Below are 21,478 nucleotides of genomic sequence, written 5' to 3' on the forward strand. Positions count from 1 at the left end.
GTGGGAGGGAGCCCTTCTTGGCAGAGGCCCCGGGGCCCTCCGGCCTGATCCACAGCTGCGGGGGGGACGCATGATGGCCCCCGGCCTGGCGGGGTATGTGCTGGTGATGGGGTCTCCCCGTGGCTCAGGGGCCCGTCTGGTCCGCGCAGGTCTGCGGAGGGGAGAAGCCCTACCTAGCGTCGGACGCCCTGCAGCAGAAGCACGACGAGTTCCGGAAGCAGGCCATAGAACATTTCAAGAAGAGCAAGAAGATGGGGGGCAAGGACTTCAGCCTGCGCTACCAGAACGAGCTGGAGAGGGAGATCCAGGAGCTGTACGGCCACTTCATCAAGCACAACAGCAGCAAGAATGTGTTCAGCTCTTTCCGCACGCCGGCCGTGCTCTTCAGCTTCATCCTGGTGCTCTACCTGAGCTCGGGCCTCTCCAGCTTCCTGGGCCTCGAGATGATCACCCAGCTCTGCAACTGCCTGCTGGGGCTGCTCTTCATCTCCCTGCTGACCTGGGGCTATGTCCGCTACTCGGGCCAGTACCGTGAGCTGGGCGGCGCCATCGACTCCAGTACGGCCTTCGTCCTCGAGCAGGTGAGGGGGCACCGACGCCTTCGTCCTCGGGGGCTTCTTAACGCCCAAACACGGGGGCTACGGAGGAAACCGGGGGGAGCGAAACCGGGGCCTCCTTTTTCCCATCCCTGTTTGCAGAGCCTGACCTCTGCCCCCAATCTCCGTCTCCCTTGAGCATTGCTTTAAAAGAGATGGCCAGCGGATGTCCCTGGGCGGCGTCCCCGTCGGGCTCAGCTGTGGGATGGGGAGGGAGGAGGCTCCTCGGCTGCCTTGTCCCCACAAGTCCTAACCCCTGGACCATCCCCAAGAAGTCCCAGGCAGTGGGGGGCTCTGGGCTTAGTGGGGGTCCCCTGCTTCTCCCTGCCCCCCCTCCTCCACTGGCTTCAGGAGGCCTTTCTTAAGGTGGGCTACTAGCTGCCTCCACAGGTGTGGGGGGGCCCACAGGGGATGTGTATGTGTACGTGCTCCCCACTCCCCCCCCCAGCTTCCAGGCGAGGGGGGAGCCAAGCACAGATGGAGCACTCCCTTGCCAACTCCATGGGAGCACTCCCAGCCATCCATGAAAATCACTTGTGGCCCAGTGTCATTGTCCTGTGTGCCTGGGTGATCGGGGGCTCCAGAGCCTCCCTGCCCGCATCGCCCTCGCCCAGCAGACTCACCCTGTGCCCATGGGCTTTTGCAGGCTACCTCCTGCATGAGTAATTCCACTCCTGAGACCGTCGGGGAAGCCGAGTGCAGGAGACCGCTGGTGGATAAAAAGTGCCAATAAAGTGGGGCCTTGGCCCGGGCAGACCGCGTCCCGCTGCGGCCGCCCCGGACCTCCAGCAGCAGCCAGAGCTCACCTGTGAGGGGGACGCCATCCTGCAAGACTCGAAATACAATGCTGTAATAAATGGAGCAGACGTTTGCCTGTGGCTTAAACCCACCTCCAGGACTGTCGGGAGCCTTTCTTTCCTTTCCGGTAGAGGTCCAAGCCCTTGTCTTGTTCTTGTATTATTTCGCTTTTCCTTTTTTTGCACTTTATATAGGGGAGGGGGGAGGCTGGAGGCCAAAAGCAAAAGCAGCTTGAAAAGTCCTTTTTGTACCACAGAGTGCCTTTTGATCTGGACTCGTGCTAGCCATGGATATGCTGGGGAGGAAAGAGGACCTAGGGAAGGAATGGGCAGGTTGTGTTGCCACATGTCACCTCTGGCAGGCGTCCCGAGGCGCCGGGCCGAAGACTTCTGTCCGGGAGAGTTGGAAAGCAGGCTCCTCGTGCCCCTGTAGCCTCCTGTGTGCCTCTGCCCTGTGGCCACGGCCAGCCTCCTTGGGGAAGGGGAGGCAGGGACACTGGCCCCGGGTGCCCGTGCTCTTCTGCCTTCCCGGCTCTCACCATGGCTTCCTTTTAGCCCAGAACGTCGGAGGGAAATGGCCGGCGGAGGACAAAGTGCACGGGCTCAAACCAAGAAATAAACTGAGTGACCCCTGACAAGTCACTTGATCCTGTGCCTTGGTCCAATTCACTGTGTCTCCTGTACTCAAAATCTGAGCTTTAGTTTCAGATTTTTAATTTTGTCTTAAAATAGCCTCGTTCTCCCAGAAGCTGCGTCAGGGCAGACCTTTCTGGAGGACCAGGGAAGTCTTAACCGAATAGAACTGCCTTCCTTCCGATGGTGCCTTGGGGGCCAGAGGCTCAGCAGGTGTTATTCCACTGTCTGGGGGACCCCAGGAGCAGCTGCCACCCTCTCCCCTGCCCCCCAATCCCTCCTGGGTGCGTGGAGGAATGTAACCAAGTGAGATCCCGGCTCCGGGGCCGCCTCTCCCTTTTGGGGAGATTCTGGGCCATGGCCGGCAGGGCCGATCTGGCCATGATTTCGATGGGACTGGTTCTGATCTGATCCGCTGGCCGCTTCTCTGCTTCATTCTGCCAGATTTTAACTCTTTGTTTTCTCTGAGGTGTCTCTCTGTCCTTGGACCCTGTCTGTGTGCGAGATGGAGTTTCCAAAGTGAATGAGTGTTGCATTTTGGGAAGGTTGGGAAAGCAAGATAGCGTTTGATCATGTGACTTCTAAACGGCCAGTTCAGGCCCCTTGAGTCTGGCCACCGAGGCCTCCTGTCTGGATTGCCCGATCGTCCCTCTCAGGGTTTTGTATCCTCTTAAGTCCAAGAATAATTCCAAATGTATTGTCTTACTAGTCGTTTCTCTTTCTTCCAAAATCCAACATGGTGACTCACAGATGGCACTTTGTAAATGGGAGCTGTTACTGTAGCAGTTGCATGAAATGGGGCGCCTCTTTTACTGGCCTCCTCAAACCTCTGCTTTGAGGGGACTTCTGGTGGGCGGCTTTCCCAGGAGCCCCCGTTTGGGGAAGTTGCCCTTCTATGGTTTGTTAGAGCCGGAGAGCAGCTTTCCCCCTCGATGTCATCCAGAATCAGATGGGTGGGTCCCGGGCCCTTGGCCGGCTCCTGGCTCTGAGGTAAATGCCAGGTCTTTGGTCGCTTGGTATTTGGCGCAGCCTTTATTCAGTGGCTGATGGGCTTGGGGCCTCCGGCTTTCCCCTGGTGCTGCCTTTCCTCGTGGAGCCAAGTCTTGTCTTGGCCGGCTTGGCTGGAGTCTGCCCGGTCTAGTCTCAGCCAGGACCGGGGGCCGCCTCAGTTTACATTTGAGCCTTTTTGCACCCTCCCAGCTGGACGTGGAGGCCGGCGCTGTGGTTCCCAGGTGGCTGGTCTCCTCTGGTCGCCCTTGTGCTCGTCTCCCTTGGCACATTCCCTTGATAGTTTTTCAAGCACAAATGGCAAACTCGGGGTCCTGAGATGCGTCTCTCCTAGATGCTGACTTCATCTCTGGTTTAGAGAGGACCCGGAGCCCCCAGAGGGGACTTGCACTCGGGTCCCGAGGACTAGCAATTGACGGCTCTCCGTTGTGCCAGGGGCCTGAGAGAGCCCGTTTGTCCACCGCAGAGTGAGAGGTGGCCGGGCCGATGGTCCGCTGTGTCTTTGGAGCGCCGTGCGTGTGGTTGGCATCTGCAGAGGGGCCGGCCCAGCTGCTGTGGCTTCCCCTCGGACGCCCCCGTTGACACGGGTTCGGAGAGTCTCATTTGGGCAGAAGCAGCTTGGATTTTTAAGTGTTTTTTAAAAGAATCTTTGGATTAATGTGATTTGTAGCACATCTAGGGCTTGGACCTTCAGTTCTCTGCTGGCAGAAAAACCATGGCTTGCTATAGCCAGAAGCGCCCCGGGTGGTTCTGGGCCATGGCTACTCGCCTCCGGCCCTGGGCCCCCCGCCCCCACATTCCACTAGGTCACGCACACAGCCTCAGTTTCACCATTTGAAACGGGATCCGTGTGTTTGACCTTTGAGTAACTTAGTCCGTAAGATAATGGATGCAGTCGGGAGCCGAGAGTAGGGTAAGACACCCCAGCGTCTCGTCCGCGGGCCTGGGGATCAGGGAACTTGGACCAGCGTGGCCGTGGGTGACCAGGTTTCGTTTGTCCCTACTGGGACGGATGGTGGCTCCCCACCCTCCCGGGGTGTCCCGGGCTGGCCTGGGAGGGGGTCGTGGCACCTTTTGCCAAGTGGAGCTGGAAAGTCAGCGGAACCCACTTGGGCCGCTGGGTTGGTTTCGTGTTTTTTAATTAGAAAACGAGCTGGATCCTTTTATCCGGCTGCTTAAATAGGGAAGATGCTCCTCCGGCTCCAAAAAGAATCAGTCAGGGATGGGGAGGCCTGCGACGTGGGGTCCTGGCTGGGGAAGCGGGGCTCCCCCTGGCCCCGGAGCCAAGGGCAGTGAGCCTTGGAAAAGCCGCCTCACCTTTCTCTCCCACATGGGGATTCCAAGTGCCAAAGCAAAGAATGGCCTTCGTCTGGTTCCCAAAGATTCCCACGCTCGGCCGCCGCGGGCCCCCCTCAGCGGGCCTCTGCTGGGTCTGTCCCGGTGAACTCTGGCGGGGTCCGCGGGTGCCCCCCCCCCCCAGCCGTTGTTTAGTTTGTGCAATCCGATGAGCCTGTACCCATCCGCCTGTACTCTGGACTCTTACCAGAAGCCTGCATGTCTCTGTATCACATTCCCCCAGAGTTGTGAGATTGTGTAATGGAATAAAGACCACAACCTGTTTTCATATGCATCCCGCCTCTTCTTCACTCTGGGAGACTTATCAAGAAACTGGGCCTCCCACCATGGTGCTGGAGCTTCAGGACTAGCATGCCCCAGGGTGGGGAGGTCCGTGGTGAAAGGCCCTGGTCTCAGTTTCCTCATCTGTAAAACCTGATGCTGAGGTGGAGGGTTTCTTAGGTCCTTTCTAGCTGTTGTCTAGGAAATGGGGAAATGGCCCATCCTCCTCCTACCTGGCCCTCATGGCTGAGCTGCAGTGCTCACGCAGGCTGTTGGGTGTTTCCCTGGCAGTTTCTGGGGGTCCTGGAGAAAAGGGGCAGTCGGGATTCTCCCTGAGAGCAAAGCCCATGGAGCTGCTTGTTGGCTGGGGGGGCTTTAGTGGTGGTTGAAGGGTTGTGTGGGGACATCGAGCTTGAGCCCAAAGTGGGAGGGCCAATAACTCGCCTCCATTTTTCTGTCCCTAAACTTTCGGGCCAGGCTCAGGATCCCAGGAGCCTTTGTGCTTGCAGGGGCTTGGGCAGTGATCATGGAACCCCCCACCCGTAGAAACAGGTCCCCTAAAGTCCAGCTGCTTAAACACTGATTTGCGACCTCCCGTGAGGTCGCAAAATTACAATTATCTAGAAAGGTTTGGTTGGTACATCCATTGGACGTGCCTGAGGCCACGGAAAAAGAGTGGGAAAAGTTTAAGAAGCTCTGCCCTAAAAAATGGCCCCCCAACCTCTCTGACCGGCCCTCTGGTCGCCAGGGAGGAAAGGGCCGCTGGCTGTCTGGTCACCGCTCTTTTCTTGTGGCTGTAAGGTGAGAGGCCCTGAGAAAGACCCACGCCCCGGGCGGAGGCTTTGGGGGCCCCTGCTCCAGGAAGACCCAGGGACTGCTGAGGGACAAAGGGCACCGAGCTGCAGAGTCGGCACAGGAAGCCTTTTTCTCTGGGCTCGGTTTCCTCCTGGTGAACTAGCAGGGTCAGAGGAGACATGACCTTTGTGCCCCTAAATCCCACATTTCTGGGTGGCTCCCGGCTTGGATGTGAGGATTTTGTGCTGTCCCTAAAGGATGGCCGTTGGCTTCTCTCCACTGCTCAAGAAGCTCTGTGGCTCCCTGCTGCTTCCAACATCAAATGCAGACTCTGGTCTTGCATTTCAAAGCCTTTATGGCAATTCCGACCTATCTCAGACATTAATTTGTGGCAATTTTCTACCCTCCCCCCACGCCTTTGTGGAGGCCCTGTCAGGCCTCCCTCCAAGCCCAGAGTTTTTATCAGGGACCCATCTGGCTTCCTGGCGGATGTTGGAGGGAGGACCGGCCTTCAGTGTTAAGGGTGGGGATAATTATGGCCTTTGTATTGGATTGGAGCAGGCACTGGGAGAGGGAGGCGGCACAGCATCCAGAACAACCCTTGTCTGGAGCTACCCTGCAGAGGGGGAAGTGGGTGGGGGGTGATGAGGACATCTTAAAAGTAGAGAATGGCCATGAGGAAGGCAAGGAGACTTGGGTCTCCTACACCAGACCCTCTCTATCGCTCTAGAGACCATCTTGGAGCCATCCTTTGTCTGGAAAATTGGCCTGAGGCTAACTGAGGTGAACCTGGTCCTCCGGCCTGTCCAGCTTGGGCCCCCTGGCCAGAGCTTCCTGCCAACACGGCCATGGGGCCCCCAGGGGCCCCTCTCCCCTCAAGGAGGGGTTGCTGCCCAGCCTCCGCTGAAAGGCCTTGGGAGGCCCCACCAGCTGCGGAGCGAGGCAGCTCACACCACCCTGGAGGAGCTCAGAGTGTGAGCAAGATCTCCCCGGCACCCGGCTACTCTGCCTTCTGCTGCTCTCCTGAAGCCGGCTGTCCCAGGTGCTCCCCACCTGGCCTTCTGATCCCCAGATCCTCCCGTTATTAGGTGTAGAGACTTCAGGCGGGACCTTTGAGGTCACCCAGTCTGACCCGTTCATTTTACAAATGGAGGGACCAAGGGCCTGGGAAAGGGTAACGTCCGAGGTCACACAGGTGGCGAGAGTTTAGCCCGAGCCCCTGCTTCCGAGTCCAGCATTTTCATCCTGAAAAGATGCGAGAAGATTTGGGTCAAATCTTGTTAGATGAGACGGATTAGGAGTAAATGTAAAATCTTCCACTTGGGCTCAAGAAATCAACCTTCCAAGTACAAGAAGGGGGAGTTTTTGATTAGCCATCCGTTTTCTTGAAAAAGATCCAGGGATGTGCTTAAAAGAATCCTACGTTTTTAACTTCTATCAGATGATGAAGGGGGAGGGGAGGGAGGGAGGGAGGGAGGAAAACTTGGAACACAAAGTCTTACAAAAAGGAATGTTGAAAACCGTCTTTACATATGTTTAGAAAAATAAAATACTATTGGAAATAATAAATAAAAAAGACCCAGGGGTCATAGTGGACTACACATGCAGAATGTGTCTATAGTTGGGTAAGAGGGACCTGCCAAGGAAAACTCGAGCAGTGTTAGGTTGCTTTAAGTGGGGGAGTCAGAAGGGGAGTGTCCTCCCTTCTGGGCTGGGCACATCGGGAATACTGTCTTGGAAGACCCTGAGCGGCAGATTTTCCAGAGGAGGGCGAGATAGATGCCTTGGGACCACCTGACTGAAAGAACAGTTGGGATACAAAATGGCCCAGAGGTTAGACTTAGAACCAAGTTCAAGTTCAAGTTCTCTTTCAGACTTACTGTTAACCTTGGATGGGTTATTTAGCCACTCTGAGCCTCAGTTTTGGGCGGAGGGACCCTTTCAAGAAGTTTAAAAGTGCTGGGGGGAGGGGGCTGTCAGACTGGGGGGGCTGTCAGACGGGGGGGGCTGTCAGACGGGGGAGCTGTCAGACTGGGGGGGCTGTCAGACTGGGGGGGCTGTCAGACGGGGGAGGCTGTCAGACTGGGGGGGCTGTCAGACTGGGGGGGGGCTGTCAGACGGGGGGCTGCGACTGGGGGGCTGCGACGGGGGCTGTAAGACTGAGGGGGGGTCTGCGCTCGGAGCCCCCTGGCGGCTCGCGGGCGGATGCTTTCCCCTCCACGGGAGCGGCCCGGGAGCAGAAGGGCTGCAGGACCACTGGGGGCGCCGGGCGGGCCGCGCGGGGCCCCCGGGATGGGGCCCGGCCCAGAACGCGAACATCACGCGGGCGGCCCCGCCGGGCCGATCCCCCCAGCTCCGGCCCCGGGGGCCCCCGGGAAGTTTCCAGCCTCCCGACTCCCCCAGCCCCCTGCGGGGCTGGGGCGGGGGCTCCCGGGGGGCCGGGGGGAGATGGGAGAGGCGCCGGGTTTCGGGACAGTTTCTTTTCTCAGCCCGAGCGCAGGCTGGGATCTGGGCGGAGTCGGGATGACCTCACTTTCAGCTGTTTGCTGGAGCCTTCTCTGGCCTCGCTGACTTCCTGCCCGTCCCAGCGCTTCTCGCTGCCGGCAGATCATCAGTCAGGGCCCAGAAAGGCAGGTGCGCTGGCCCAGAAGGGCCGTGTGAGGGGTGAGTGCGTGCGTGAGTGTGAGTGTGAGTGAGTGTCAGGGTCCTCTCGGTACGGGGGGGGGGGGGTGTTGTCCCCTGCCATCCATCCCCTACGGCCACTCCCTCTTCTCCCTGCCTGCTGCCAGGAGGTGCCCTTGACAAGGAGCCCTTTCCGGGAATGGGCCATTTCCCGGGGGCTCACTATGGTCCCGAGCTCCTCTCTCCTCAGGGTCCACCCGGGTCCCCTCAAGGACTAAGGGTCATTTGCTCCCTGTCCGATGGGACCAGAAGGGGGAGGGATGGAAGAGCTTGCCCTACGTGTCCCCTGGGGGCCTTGCCAGGCCTGAGCCTTCCCTGTGGCAGGCGCCCACCCCCTGCCCGTGCCCGCTTCCCAGCACTTGCCATCTCTGTTCTAGGAAGCCCCCAGCTGCCCAGCGGTGACATCCCGAGCCGAGGATCCTGCCCTGGAAAGGACAGAGATGCAGGTAGGTGCTTCTGAAGTGTCTGTGGGCACCGGGGGGCCGGCGCTTGGCACTTTTCGCTGGAGACTCGAGGGCAGGGGGGCTGAGGGCGCTCTTTGGGGTCCCTGGGCCCCACTGGGAGAGCCAGCCTGGCCCGGCTCTGCTTTGTTTACGGGCCGGACTCCCTGGTGGCTTCCCAACAAGACACACACTTTGTCTATTATTCAGAGGAAGAATCTGGAACTGGTTTGTGGGTCGCTTTGGAGAACAATGGGGGAACATAGAAAGAAACTGGATATAAAGACAATGCTGGCAGGGAAATAGAACTTTCCTTTAGGAGGGTCACAGAATGGGCCCCAGGAGCCAGAACGAGGTCCGGGCTTCATGGGCTTTAGAGAACGACCGGTCGGGGACAGACAAGCCTCAGACCAAAGGTCTCCAGGTTTATTTTGGCCGCTCTTGGGGACCTCCTCGGGGACAGAACTTCAGAAACCTTTCAGGTTTCACTTTTGCTTTGCTTTTCCTGAGGTGTAAAAGAAAGTTTGCAACTTAAACTTAGAAAAAAGATTCATTTTCACAAATACCACAGAGGATATGAGAGCTCCAGGGGTGGTGTCTGGCTGAGACTTAGAACAAGGCAGAAGTGGGGGGTCTTGGAGTCCAGGATGTCGGGATTGGGGGTCTTAGAGCCCAGGATGTCGGAATTGGGAGTCTTGGAGCACGGGATGTTGGAGATGTGGATCTTGGAACATGGATGTCAGCATTTCCATCACATCCATAGGTCTTCTGCTATAGAGAAGGGAGGGTGGAGGACTTTCTCCTCTCTCCTTCTCATTTCTGATTTGTGAGGATGAGGTTACTGGGCCAATGACAGAAGCAAAGTGCAGATGCTTTATAATGGGTGTGATGGCTCTGCCCGAGTTCTCTAGAGATAAGACTGCCTGCCATGCCGCCGGGGCAGCAGCCACAATGGTGGGAGGTGGGCTGGACTTGGCCCACATTGGGGGGAATTCGAGGGGAAAGTACCTTGACTTAAGCCTATGTGCCCTGGAGAGAACACCAGGAAGCTAGAGACTTCAGTAACTGGATGTTCCCCTCGTCCTTAAGGGCCTATTTGTGTTTTGCTGGTCACAACAGTGCCCCTAATAAGCCTTTCTTAGGAAAGGGATGAGAATTTCCGCCACTATTAGTTGGGACACCTTGCTAAAACGTAGTTGAATTCGTTTGTCTTCCTGTTGGGGATGAGTTTATCTCTATGAGTTATTAGTTATTAGTTTATCCCCTGTACGAGTTACATAGCAGAGGGAATATTTTTTGACTAAGGGAAGGAGAGAAAGATGCCAGTTGAGGGTTTGGGTCACTTTCTGGGAAATGGCAGGAATTGGGCAAGCGCTGCATCATGTCCCAGAAGACAGCATAGAGTCTAAGATGAACTTTGCCCCTTTTCCAATTTGGCTTCGTGCTGATCAGGCCGACCTTTGGTTTCTTTCTCCATGGTCTCCACGGAGACCTTCCAGGCCTGTGCCTGCATTACCATGGCAGTAAGGGAAGGGCGGTACCCTGAGTCAGAGACAAGATAGCACCAAAAAAGTCACCTTCTGGATAACAAGGCTTTTGCGCTGTCTCCCTGCGTTAGCATCACCTACAGGGCGGAGGTTGGGCCCATGCCCTTATAGAAGAGCGCTGGGTGTCAGAGGACAGAACTCTGGTTTTCGCTCCAAGGGAGCTGCCCCAAACTTGGAGCCGATGCCACGTGACTGTCTTAGCTTTACTCTCCCCAAATGGGTTGATTTAAACTACAGCTTCTCCAACCCTTTGAGTTTCATAACTGCCCATATCTACACCATCTTTCAACTTCTGGAACGGCCAGAAACAGGTTTCCCAGAAAGTTGGAAGTCATGAGAATAGAGAAGTGGAGCAAGACCTTACCTCGTTAACATTCCAGTCAATGAAACAGTGTTTTTCTGGAAGCCTAGAACAGCAACATTTTCCACTTTAATTTACCTTAATTGGATGCTCAAGAAATGCATCATCAGTCAGACAGTAAGCATTTATCATGTACTTATTATGTGCACTGTGGCACGGGGGGGAAACAAAGGAAGGCAGAACCAGAGTCTCTGACCTCAAGGAGCTGACAGTCGAATGGGGGAGACAGAGGGCAAACAGCTTTGTACCCACGAGACAGGAAAAGGGGAAATAATTATGAAGGGAACCTCTCCCTGCATTGTTCTGGGTAATTCAATTTTCTGGATAACTGATTAGTCAGAAACCATTTCTTGGTTTCATCTCCAATTGTTGAAACCTATTAGAGATAGCACAGTCAGGGACGGGGTTAGGATAAGGCCTCTGACCTCTGTACCAACTCCGTACCAAACCCAAGTCACATCTTGTCCAGGTCTGTTTCCTCACCTCTTAAATTGAGGGGTTGGACCCAGTGGCCTCTGAGGCTCCTTCCAGGTGGAAGCTGCTCAGAGGAAGCTATGATGCTTAACACTGACAAGGATAACTCACATTTACATAATGTTTTGTGATTATAGAACTTTAAAGAAACTGAAAAATAGCTGCCATATTGCTTTTTCTCCTTCCTCTTCTTCATTTTCTTTTTTTCTCCTCTTTTTCTCTTCTTCCTCCTCTTCTTCTTTTTCTCTTTCTTCCTCTTCTTTTTCTTCTTCTCTTTCTCCTCCTGAGCTGCCTCCAACTGGGAGGACCTGGTACATGGCTCCTACTGTTATCAATTTTACTCTCCCCACATGGGTTGAGTTAAACTCCAGCTTCTTCTCCCCCTCCTTTTCTTCCCTTCCTCCTCCTCTCTGTATTTTAATGTCTTCATCTCTTGGTCAGATGGTGAATGCCCTGTTCTATCTTCATCCCTTTGGACTCATAGTTTTTCAATGCATCAGTAAGAATTTAGATTTTTAAAGTTTTTTTTTTTTTAGTATTGTTATCATTGTACAAATTCTTTTTCCTGCTTCTGTTCATTTTGCTCTATATCAATACCTTGAAGTCTTCCCAATTTCCTCTACAACTGTCCATTTTAATTTTATTTTTAAAAAATTAATATTTAGATTATACATTTATAACCTATTACTTTCTGTCTTGAAGAGGGGGGAGGTAAGAGAATGAGGGAGAAAAATTTTGGAACTCAAAATCTTACTAAAATGAATATTGAAAGCATCTAATTGGAAAAATAAAATCATATTGAGGAAAAATTCATTATTTATTTCTTTTACATAGTCTTTTTTTTTTATTTTAAGTTTCGGTTTCCCTTCTATCCATTTTATGATATCCATCATATCCCTTACCAGTGAGAAGACAAACAATATGCTATCAATTTTACATGTGAAATAATACAAAACATATTTCCATATCAGCCATGTTGCAAAAAAAAAAAAAAAAAAAAAAGTGAAAAAATGACATTTTGGTACTCAGAATTCTCGGGAGAGAGAGAAGAGCAATTTTTCCATCATGAGGCCTTGGGAATTGTCTTGGATCATTATATTGATGAGAGTAGCTACATCAGTTGATTATCATTCTAAGATTGCTGTTACTGTGCACAACGATTTAATTGTCCTCCCTTCATTTTGCATCAGTTCATGTCTTGCCATGTTTTTCTGAAAGTACCGCTCTCTTCGGTTGTTATAATATAATAATCCACCACAATCCTATGCCCTGGCTTGTTTAGCAATTCCCAGATGGATGAGCATCCCCCAGAACTTCCAATTTTCTGCCGCCACAGAAAGCTGCTCTAAATATTTTTTTTGCATATAGGACCTTTTACTTTTTCTTTGCTGTCTTTGGGATACAAAACTAATAATGGCATTGCTGGGTCAAAGTGATAGGCCATTTTCAGATTGGAAACCTGGTTTCAGATTCTTGTCCAGAATAGTTGGGTCATTTCCATCAACTGTACCTATGGATACATATATACCCGTTTTCCCTCATTTCCTCTAATGGAAATGGGCGTTTCTGATCGGTGTGAGGTGGTACCTCACAATTCCTTTAATTTAACTTTCTCTAAAAAATAGGGTTTAAAGCATTTTTTATATGATGATAGATAGATTTGATTTTTTCTTCTGAAAACTGCCTATTCATAGCCTTTGATCATTTATCAATTTGGGAATGATTCTTATTTTTTTATATAAATTTGACTCACTCCCCCATGTTGAAGAAAAATTAGACTTTTATCAGAGAAACTTGCTATACAGTTTTTTGATGACCTTATTGCTTAGGATAGCTTTTATCAAAAAGTAATTTTCCCTGATTATCTTTTAATTAGTCTGGTTTTACTTTTGCTTTTTCTGAGCTCATGATTGCTACACCTGTCTTTCTTTTTCTTTTTTTAATAGCCTTTTATTTACAGGTTATATGTATGGGTAACTTTACAACATTAACAGTTGCCAAACCTCTTGTTCCAATTTTTCACCTCTTACCCCCATCCCCTCCCCCAGATGGCAGGATGACCAGTAGATGTTAAATATATTAAAATATAAATTAAATACACAATAAGTATACATGACCAAACCGTTATTTTGCTGTACAAAAAGAATCGGACTCTGAAATATTGTACAATTAGCTTGTGAAGGAAATCAAAAATGCAGGTGGGCATAAATATGGGGATTGGGAATTCAATGTAATGGTTTTTAGTCATCTCCCAGAGTTCTTTTTCTGGGTATAGCTGGTTCAGTTCATTATTGCTCCATTGGAACCGATTTGGTTGATCTCATTGCTGAGGATGGCCAGGTCCATCAGAACTGGTCATCATATAGTATTGTTGTTGAAGTATATAATGATCTCCTGGTCCTACTCATTTCACTCAGCATCAGTTCGTGTAAGTCTCTCCAGGCCTTTCTGAAATCATCCTGTTGGTCATTTCTTACAGAACAATAATATTCCATAATATTCATATACCACAATTTATTCAGCCATTCTCCAACTGATGGGCATCCACTCAGTTTCCAGTTTCTAGCCACTACAAACAGGGCTGCCACAAACATTCGTGCACATACAGGTCCCTTTCTCTTCTTTATGATCTCTTTGGGATATAAGCCCAGTAGTAACACTGCTGGTCAAAGGGTATGGACAGTTTGATAACTTTTTGAGCATAGTTCCAAACTCCTCTCCAGAATGGTTGGATTCGTTCACAACTCCACCAACAATGAATCAATGTCCCAGTTTTCCCGCATCCCCTCCAACAATCATCATTAATTTTTCCTGTCATCTTAGCCAATCTGACAGTACACCTGTCTTTCAACCAAAGCATAATAAATTCTGCTCCAATCCTTTATTTTAACTCTGTGTGTGTCTTCTGTTCTTTTGTTCAGTGAGTTTTTGTACCTTGTTTTCCATTTGTCCTATTATATCTTTTAAAGACATTTTTCCTTTTTTTGCTGAGGCAAATGGGGTTAAGTGACTTGCCCAGGGTCACAAAGCTAGGAAGTGTTAAAAGTCTGAGATCCAGATTTGAACTCAGGTCGTCTTGACTTCAGAGCTGGTACTCTATCCACTGAGCCACCTAGTTGCCCCAGAGATTTTTCTTCAGTGAATTTCTGTGTGTGTGCATTTTACCAAGTTCTTACTAATGTACTTTTCATAATTTTCTTGCATCACTCTTCTTTTTCCCCCAATTTTTTCCTATGACATCTCTTTTTTAAACTCTTTCAGGAATTCTTGCTGGTCTTGGGTCCAATTAGTATTTTTTTGAGGCTTTGTTTTTAGCTGTTTTCATATTTTTGTCTTCTTTTAAGTTTACATCTTGGACTTCCCTCCCCCTATAGTAAATTTTTTGTGTTCAAGTTCTATTTTGTTATTGTTCTTTGCTCATTTTTTCAGCCTATATTTTTTCTACTTTGAACTTTATGTTAAAGTTAGGTTTTGTTTATGTGGGAATAAAGGGGCATTGTATCAAACTTTAGGGTTTTTTTGTGCCACTGTTTTCAGAGTTAGTTCTGAGGGGGTCTGCAAGCTTTTGGTGCTTCCAAGGGGGAGTTATCATGAGAGAGGTGTAGTGACTGTGCTCCTGGTCTTTTCTGGTCTTTACCCCATTCCCCTGCAGTCACAAATACTAGCGCTCCTCTTAACCCTGGAACTATGACCAGGGCATTTGCGCTTTTGTGACCAATCACAAGTGCTCTTCTCCATCTTGGAATTGCAATCTGGAATTGATCATGGGCATCAGAGTTGCCAACCAGTGCCAGCTTTGCCCAGTGCACTATAAACTCTTTCTGCCCAATTTTCTGAACTCCTCTTGCTGTCTCTAGGCTCATGAAACAGCTACCCACCAATACCCACTGCTGGTGCTCCTGCTCACTCCAATGTCACAAATCTCCCATGTTGTCTTGGGCTGGACCTCTGACCTTTTATTGCTTGTTACTATAAAATTTGATTTGAGACCTTATTTAAACTTGTTTGGAAGGGAATGTGGAGAGCTGAATCCTGGCTCTGCCAACTTGGTTCTCAATCTGTTATATCTCTTCTAAGCCTTTTCTTCTATGGGATCAACATCCCCAGTTCCTTCAAGGGCCTATTCCAAATCCCTTGGAACATAGTCTCTCATCTTTCTCCATTTTCAAATGCAGCTCCTAACCTGGCCTTGGTTTGTGATTTTGTAGCCAGAGCCCAAACCTGGAGACCTGATTGAGATTTTCCGATGGGGCTACCGTCATTGGGCTGTCTATGTGGGGGATGGCTTTGTCGTCCACCTAGCACCTCCAAGTAAGAAGCACCCCTGCCGTGTGAGGTCGTAAGTGTTGGGGAGGGGGCAGACCCTGGAAGGTTAGCTGTTCGGTTGATAAAGCTACTTGGGGGACCCGGAGTTTGATTTTGGGGATAGGTAAATCATCCCACAACTGGCCCCTTTGGGACAACGGTATCAGAGCAATGGGACTAGAAGAACCATAGGTTCTAAACTGAGGGGAGGACATCTCTGGGGGTGCCTTTGTTACTCTCTTTTTTTGTCTGAAAGGTGAATATGCTGGGGCTGGTGCATCCAGCGTCATGTCGGCCCTGACGGACAAAGCCACGGTCAAGAAGGAGTTGCTGAGTGAAGTGGTCGGGAGGGACAGGTACCGGGTGAACAACAAACATGATGACAAGTACCCACCACTGCCCCCCGGCAAGATTGTCCAGAGGGCCTTGCAGGAGGTGGGGAAGGATGTCCTCTACAAACTGAGCAGTGAGAACTGTGAGCACTTTGTGAATGAACTGAGATACGGAATCCCTCGCAGTGACCAGGTGCGTCCAGCCCTCTCCCACCCCACGGTGGTTTATGTGGGAAAGACCCCCGTGGGACGTCCCTAGTTAGAACTGGGAGCCCGGAGCCTGGAGGGTGGTGTGCCTTTCCTTGGGCAAAGCCTTCTTACTTCAAGCTCAGCTTTTCTTAGGACATTGGGTTTATTCCCTATAATGGAAAGGCTGCCTTTAAAACTCTGGGAGTTCCTTTGACTGAAACAAGTGTAGTCCATCACTGAGCATTTATGAAGCACTTGCTGTATACCAGGCAATGTTAAAAGTGTTAAAGTGTTAAAAGAAAGGCAAAAACAGGGTCCCTTGCCTCAAGAAGCTCACAATACTGAGGAGACAACATATAAATAAATTGGTATAGACAAGACATATTCACAGTAGATAACTGGCAGTTTGAGTAGGGAAGCTGGCAGCTGGGGGGAGGGGAAGGCTGGGAAAAGACTCCGGCAGAAGGTGGGACTGCAGCACTCTCTAGGGTCACATCCCCTCCATTCTAGTCTCTATATGCACGTTTCCAACATCTGCCCTGGCTTCCCCCTTGTCTGTGACTCAACCTACCAAAATTGACATGTGGATTCTAGCCAAAGGGTGGCAAGTAATGAATTCCCTAATTTTCTTTGTTGGATTGATTACCCTGAATATAGTGCTTGTGGGAGAGAGGTCCCCTGTGTTGTGCAGGTCCTTGAGAACCTTCAAAGGCTATTGATTTTCATCAACCTTGCTTATCATGTCATTTACAAAAATAACTGCAAGTCTATTTTTTTTGGTTGCATTTAAATTTTTTTTTTGGGAGGGGCAACATCGCTAATGTGGAAATGTTTTCTCGAATTTGATATATATTTATATATATATATATATATATATCAAATATATATATCTGATATCATATTGCTTGGCTTCTTGATTGGTGGAGAAGGTCTGGAGGGAAGGGGAGAACTCCTTCACAGCCCCTCTTCTGGTTTAGCCGTTCCCCTCCTCCCTTTCTGGAGGACTGAAATGTGCCTGGCAGTTACCGATTCTTTACTTTCACCAAGGGATCCAAGAACCAAATCCAAGCTTGCCAGAGCGAAATATTTGGTGGGAAAGGAGGAGAGCAGGCTTCCCGTGTGACCGTGATCTTCCTCTCTGTTCACAGGTCACAGATGCCATCACGGCCGTCGGAGTAGCCAGTTTAGCCATTGCCGGCGTCAGCCTCATTAGCTACATAGTGTCAAGAAACAGACGGCAAAACCAATAAGCCAGCTGCTCCAAGTTATGGCCGCCCCAAGTTAGGGCCGCTTAGCTACACATTGTGCAATGTGGTTTTCAGTGCCTTACCGCTTTTGATAAATTAAAGATGGTTTTATTATTAAAAAAAAAAAAATCCACTGCGAAATGACCCAGGAAGAGTCTGCGCCAAGCTCTCCTTTCCCTCCTGGTTTAGAGTGAAAACAGAATTTTCCTCCTTAGATTTTTCCTAGTTCCTCGGTCGCCATACGTGGAAGAAAAGATCGATATCTAGTCCAACACTGTACCTCATCCTCCTTAATCACAGCATTTGGAGCTGGATGGGCCCTTAATGATAGATTGTGTTGTCCTAACCCCTCATTGGAGAGAGGAAAGGAGAGAGGGATCATGATTTCTCCAAGAATTCACAGCAGGAGAGCTGATTTCATTGGGGGGTCTCCTGATAGTAAATCCAGTGCCTTTTCACAATTCCCAGCTAGTCTCCTGACGTAAATCCAGTGCCTTTTCACAATTCCCAGCTAGTCTCCTGAAGTAAATCCAGTGCCTTTTCACAATTCCCAGCTAGTCTCCTGAAGTAAATCCAGTGCCTTTTCACAATTCCCAGCTACCTCTTGGTGTGCTAGGAGACAGCACAATGACATTATTATCTTTCTTGCTATGAGAACCAGAATTCTCTGCTTCCCACAGCAATTTTTGGAACAAGCCAGCCCCCACAAAGAAACACATCACATCCAAATGCTCGTTATACCAAACAATCTGTGAAAATACCAAAAAAATAGTGGTAAATCTGGCTTGATGGAATTACTTTAGTGGGGAAAGGCAGGAAGAAAATGTCAACCGTTCTGTTTTTCAGCAGCACAAAGGGGAGCTTGAGACAAGACACTTCTCGATGGTGAGAGTTTAGAAGTCCTCTTTATTCACAGCCATTGGCCATAGCCAGTGTAACAGCTCCCCATAGTCTCCCTATGACTAGTTACTGAGGGAAGCTGCATCCTGAAGACCCTCATGGCGGGGTGTGCCAGTCTCTCTATCCACCTGCTCAGTCTCCATTCAACTGTCCAATGGCCTTTGGGCTTGGGACGGGGGATTTCAGTGGGACCACACTCAGCCAGAGAGGGAGTAAAGCTGGAAAAAACCTCTTTTTTTTCACTGCCGTGGATTTTGAGGGGTTTCAGGGAAGGATGCTGTTATGTCCGAGAGCCAATATGGCTGAAATACATCAGGAGAGATTGACTGCTTTAAGTACAACAGGTGGCCTTCAGCAATTCTCCTCTGTCTCCCTCCCCCAAAGTGTAAAGCTACAGGTAATATTGGTTTTGAAAGTTCTCACCCACTTTGTCTCAGATTCTGCCCAGGTAATCTGCCACCAGAGAGCTGAGGAAATGGTGCACAGTGTGGGCAAGTGTGGGTGGTGCTCCCAGGCAGGGAGGTAGAGAGCGGGGAGCAGGGATTGCTTCTCGGGAAGGCTGGAGCCGAGCAGAGGGCAGCTGGTAGAGAGATGCTGAAGAACGGGTCTGGGGGAGAAAGGAGACATTGCTTTATAAATGTGGTATTATTGGAGGGGTTTTTAAACCCCTATTGATCATCCGCCATTTATTAAATCATTAGGCCCCCATGGTGCTGAATGCTGGAGATTTATCCTGGGCCTGTAAGTCAAATATCTAAAGACAAAAGTGAAAAAAAAGGTCACTGCCCTTGCAGTTTTGATCACTGATTCTACCAGTGGAGGAGGGAACTCTTCCAGCACACATTTTGGCTGGACTGTGGCTCCCCTTCAGTGGAAGTTTGGGCACCTGAGGCACCGAATGGTGACAGAGAGGGGGGACTGATATGCTCATGATCTAGCGAGCATGTGTCTGAGGCAGAACTTGAACCCAAGACTCCCTAACTCCATAACTGTCTTCTCCCCTTTGCTTTGGCCATTATTATTTGAGGAAAATGTACGCTAGTTTGGAGGACACATCAGGCAGAAGTCTGTCCTTCATGGAAGCACCCTCTCTGGGCAATCCTGTGCTCCTGTTTCCTCCTTTATGGTTCTGGGATTAACCCATAAGAGGTGAGGAAGGTTTTCTAGGACTGTCATTCATGAGCTTGCTACTGATTTTCAGGCAGAATTAATTACCTTTAGAAATGGTATTTAAAGGGGTATAGTAAGAAATTTGGTTTCATCTCTCCCCCTCCAGTCTCCCAAACCAGGCCACACTCCCTACATACACAGGAGACCTGGGGAGAGGGGGTTCAAGCAGTCTATCAGTAAACATTTAACAAGCGGCTCCTATGTGCCAGTCACTGTGCTAAATGCTGGGGATCCAAAGAAAGGCAAAAGATATAAATTCCTTCTCTTGAAGAGCTCGCAGTCTAATGAAGAAGACAAACATGATATATACAGGATCAACTGGAAATAATCAACATTGGGAAGGTCCCAGTGGGGTTTTAATTGGGACTTGAAGCCAGGGAAGCAGAGATGAGAAGGGGGAGCATTCTGGGTCGAGATTCAGACTTAGAGCTCGAGGGAAGCGAGGGAGGGAACATGTGGTCCAACCCAGCTTGCGGTTCCTGGGAGTCCTGCTCCCCAGTCCCAGAGTACTCCCGACGGCCCCAATTTAATCGGAACAGCTGGAGAGGGCGTATATGGACCCAGGCTACAGCTGATGCTTCTCTCTGTCCCAGAAGTGGTGGGCATTCTCTGTGGAATATCTTTCCATATCTTTCCACAGGTGCTTCCCCTGCTGTTGGCCAGTACCTCGGGTTACCTGGGCAGCAGGAAAGGGGGAGGGGAGAAGAGGGAGAGAAAGTCGTCCCAAGCTGGCAATATCACAAACATTTTAAATTGAAGTTACCCACTGAAAGACATCTACAGAGAAACCAAATAAACATTAAAAGATACTAAATGGAAGAAACTTTAAAGCATTTTTTCCAACACAAATAATGCTTTGTACCACTAAATGAATAAATTCCCTTCTCTAGACAGCTCAGTCATCTGAGGGAACAGTGACCAGGAGAGATCAAATAACAATAAAGAACAATAAGGAGCAGAGAGGAAGAAAAAATAGGGGGGAAGGAGCTGCAAAAAGAAATGGTTTTCCTTTTAACTGTCTAATTGAGGGTTTTGAAAAATTGAGAATGTTATAATTTTTTTCTTTTGGTGCAACATGAAAAATGTTTAAAAGGATTGCACATATTTAACCTATATCATATTGTTTGCTGTCTTAGAGATGGGGGGAGTAAGGGGTAGAGGGAGAAAAATTTAGAATACAGAATTTTACATTAATATATGTTGAAAACTATATATACATGTATTTGGAAAAATAAAATATCATTGAAAAAAAGAGAAATTTGAGAATCTTTTCATGAGATAAATGTAATCCTGATACCTAAACCTGGTAGAGATAAAACAGGGAAAGAAAACTAGAAGTAATTATTGATGGAATTTTAGCTGTTGCCCCAGTCCAATATCCTGACTAGAAAAGAACCTTCTGCCTTGCATATGTAGCTACTATAGCCTGACATTCTCTCTCTAGAATAAAAACAATTTTTTCCATGCATTTCCTACATAAAATATATCTAATCAGATTGCTCAATTTCCCTGCTTTGCCCAATTCTCTTCTTTTTTAATCTCCCTTTTCTATATAATTCCTTCAGTTACTCTGTTGGGGTGCTTGTCTCCCTTAAGGAGGAGGCCTACAGCACGTCACCCCTTCCCCAAGTAAATACCCAAATAAATGCTCATGCTTGATTTGGAGATAATTTGAGCCTGAATTCTTTCAGAGATGATACTTTGGCATATCCCAATAATTATCATTAACATTATTAAACAAAATATTATCAAACAAATTACAACTGATACAAGAAATCATTTATTCCTTATGACCAAGTGGGATTTATACCCAAGATGCACGAATGGTTCAACATTAGGAAAACAATCAACCTAATTAATTATAATGAAAATCAATGTATTTCACATCCACAATCATCTGAATAGATTCAGTAAAAGCTTCTAATGAAGTACAATTCTCCTTTATGATAAAAAGCAAAACCCAAAACCCCACCTCTACAAAAGATAGTCATAGAAAAAAGTAAATATCATATACGATGAGGATATCCTAGAACCTTTTCCAATAAATACAGAAGTGAAGCAAAAAATGTCTGTTGTTCCCAAAATCTGTGAAAATGATGAAAAGAAATGTGAAGTAAGGGGGAATAGCAGGTCCATATCTAAAATTGTATTATAAAGCACTAGTCATCAAATCATTGGGTATTGCTATTTGGACAAGACCCTCTGCGATGCTCAGGTTCCAGCTGCAGTGTCTGCTCTTGAGGAATTTACAACCTAATGATGGGCTGGGCTAGGCACCCTTTAAGCTCCTGTTCCTGATTGGCCTCCAGGACATGTTGTTAGGAAGGAAGGAAAGAAGAAAAAGAGGGAGGGAAGAAGGAAAAGAGGGAGGGAAGAAGGGAGGAA

At 49.2% G+C, this 21,478-nt stretch overlaps 2 protein-coding genes across 7 annotated transcripts in view; both read left to right on the forward strand.

Moving 5' to 3' along the window:
• ATL3 (atlastin GTPase 3) overlaps positions 1-4,662 on the forward strand; it is a 30,550-nt gene extending 25,888 nt beyond the window's left edge. For all 4 annotated transcript variants that reach the window (XM_031943475.1, XM_003774478.4, XM_031943476.1 and 1 more), the window contains 2 exons: positions 150-581; positions 1,243-4,662. In XM_031943475.1, the coding sequence (XP_031799335.1) occupies positions 150-581; positions 1,243-1,329 (519 nt within the window). In that variant the 3' untranslated portion in view covers positions 1,330-4,662. The remainder of the gene's footprint in view (positions 1-149; positions 582-1,242) is intronic.
• Positions 4,663-7,192: 2,530 nt separating this feature from the next.
• LOC100932477 (phospholipase A and acyltransferase 3) lies at positions 7,193-19,932 on the forward strand. 3 transcript variants are annotated; one of them, XM_031941347.1, is made up of 5 exons: positions 7,193-7,279; positions 8,506-8,574; positions 15,159-15,261; positions 15,512-15,780; positions 16,925-19,932. In XM_031941347.1, exons 1-5 carry the CDS (start codon positions 7,226-7,228, stop codon positions 17,024-17,026), a joined length of 597 nt encoding a protein of 198 aa, XP_031797207.1. In that variant the 5' UTR covers positions 7,193-7,225; the 3' UTR covers positions 17,027-19,932. The 3 variants fall into 3 exon arrangements, with proteins under 3 accessions (XP_031797207.1, XP_012408521.1, XP_012408520.1); XM_012553067.3 differs by lacking the exon at positions 7,193-7,279 and adding an exon at positions 7,966-8,110; XM_012553066.3 differs by lacking the exon at positions 7,193-7,279 and adding an exon at positions 7,966-8,080.
• Positions 19,933-21,478: the final 1,546 nt, after the last annotated feature.

This window comes from Sarcophilus harrisii, chromosome 6 (assembly GCF_902635505.1).
Source record: "Sarcophilus harrisii chromosome 6, mSarHar1.11, whole genome shotgun sequence".
Taxonomy (NCBI): Eukaryota; Metazoa; Chordata; class Mammalia; order Dasyuromorphia; family Dasyuridae; genus Sarcophilus; species Sarcophilus harrisii.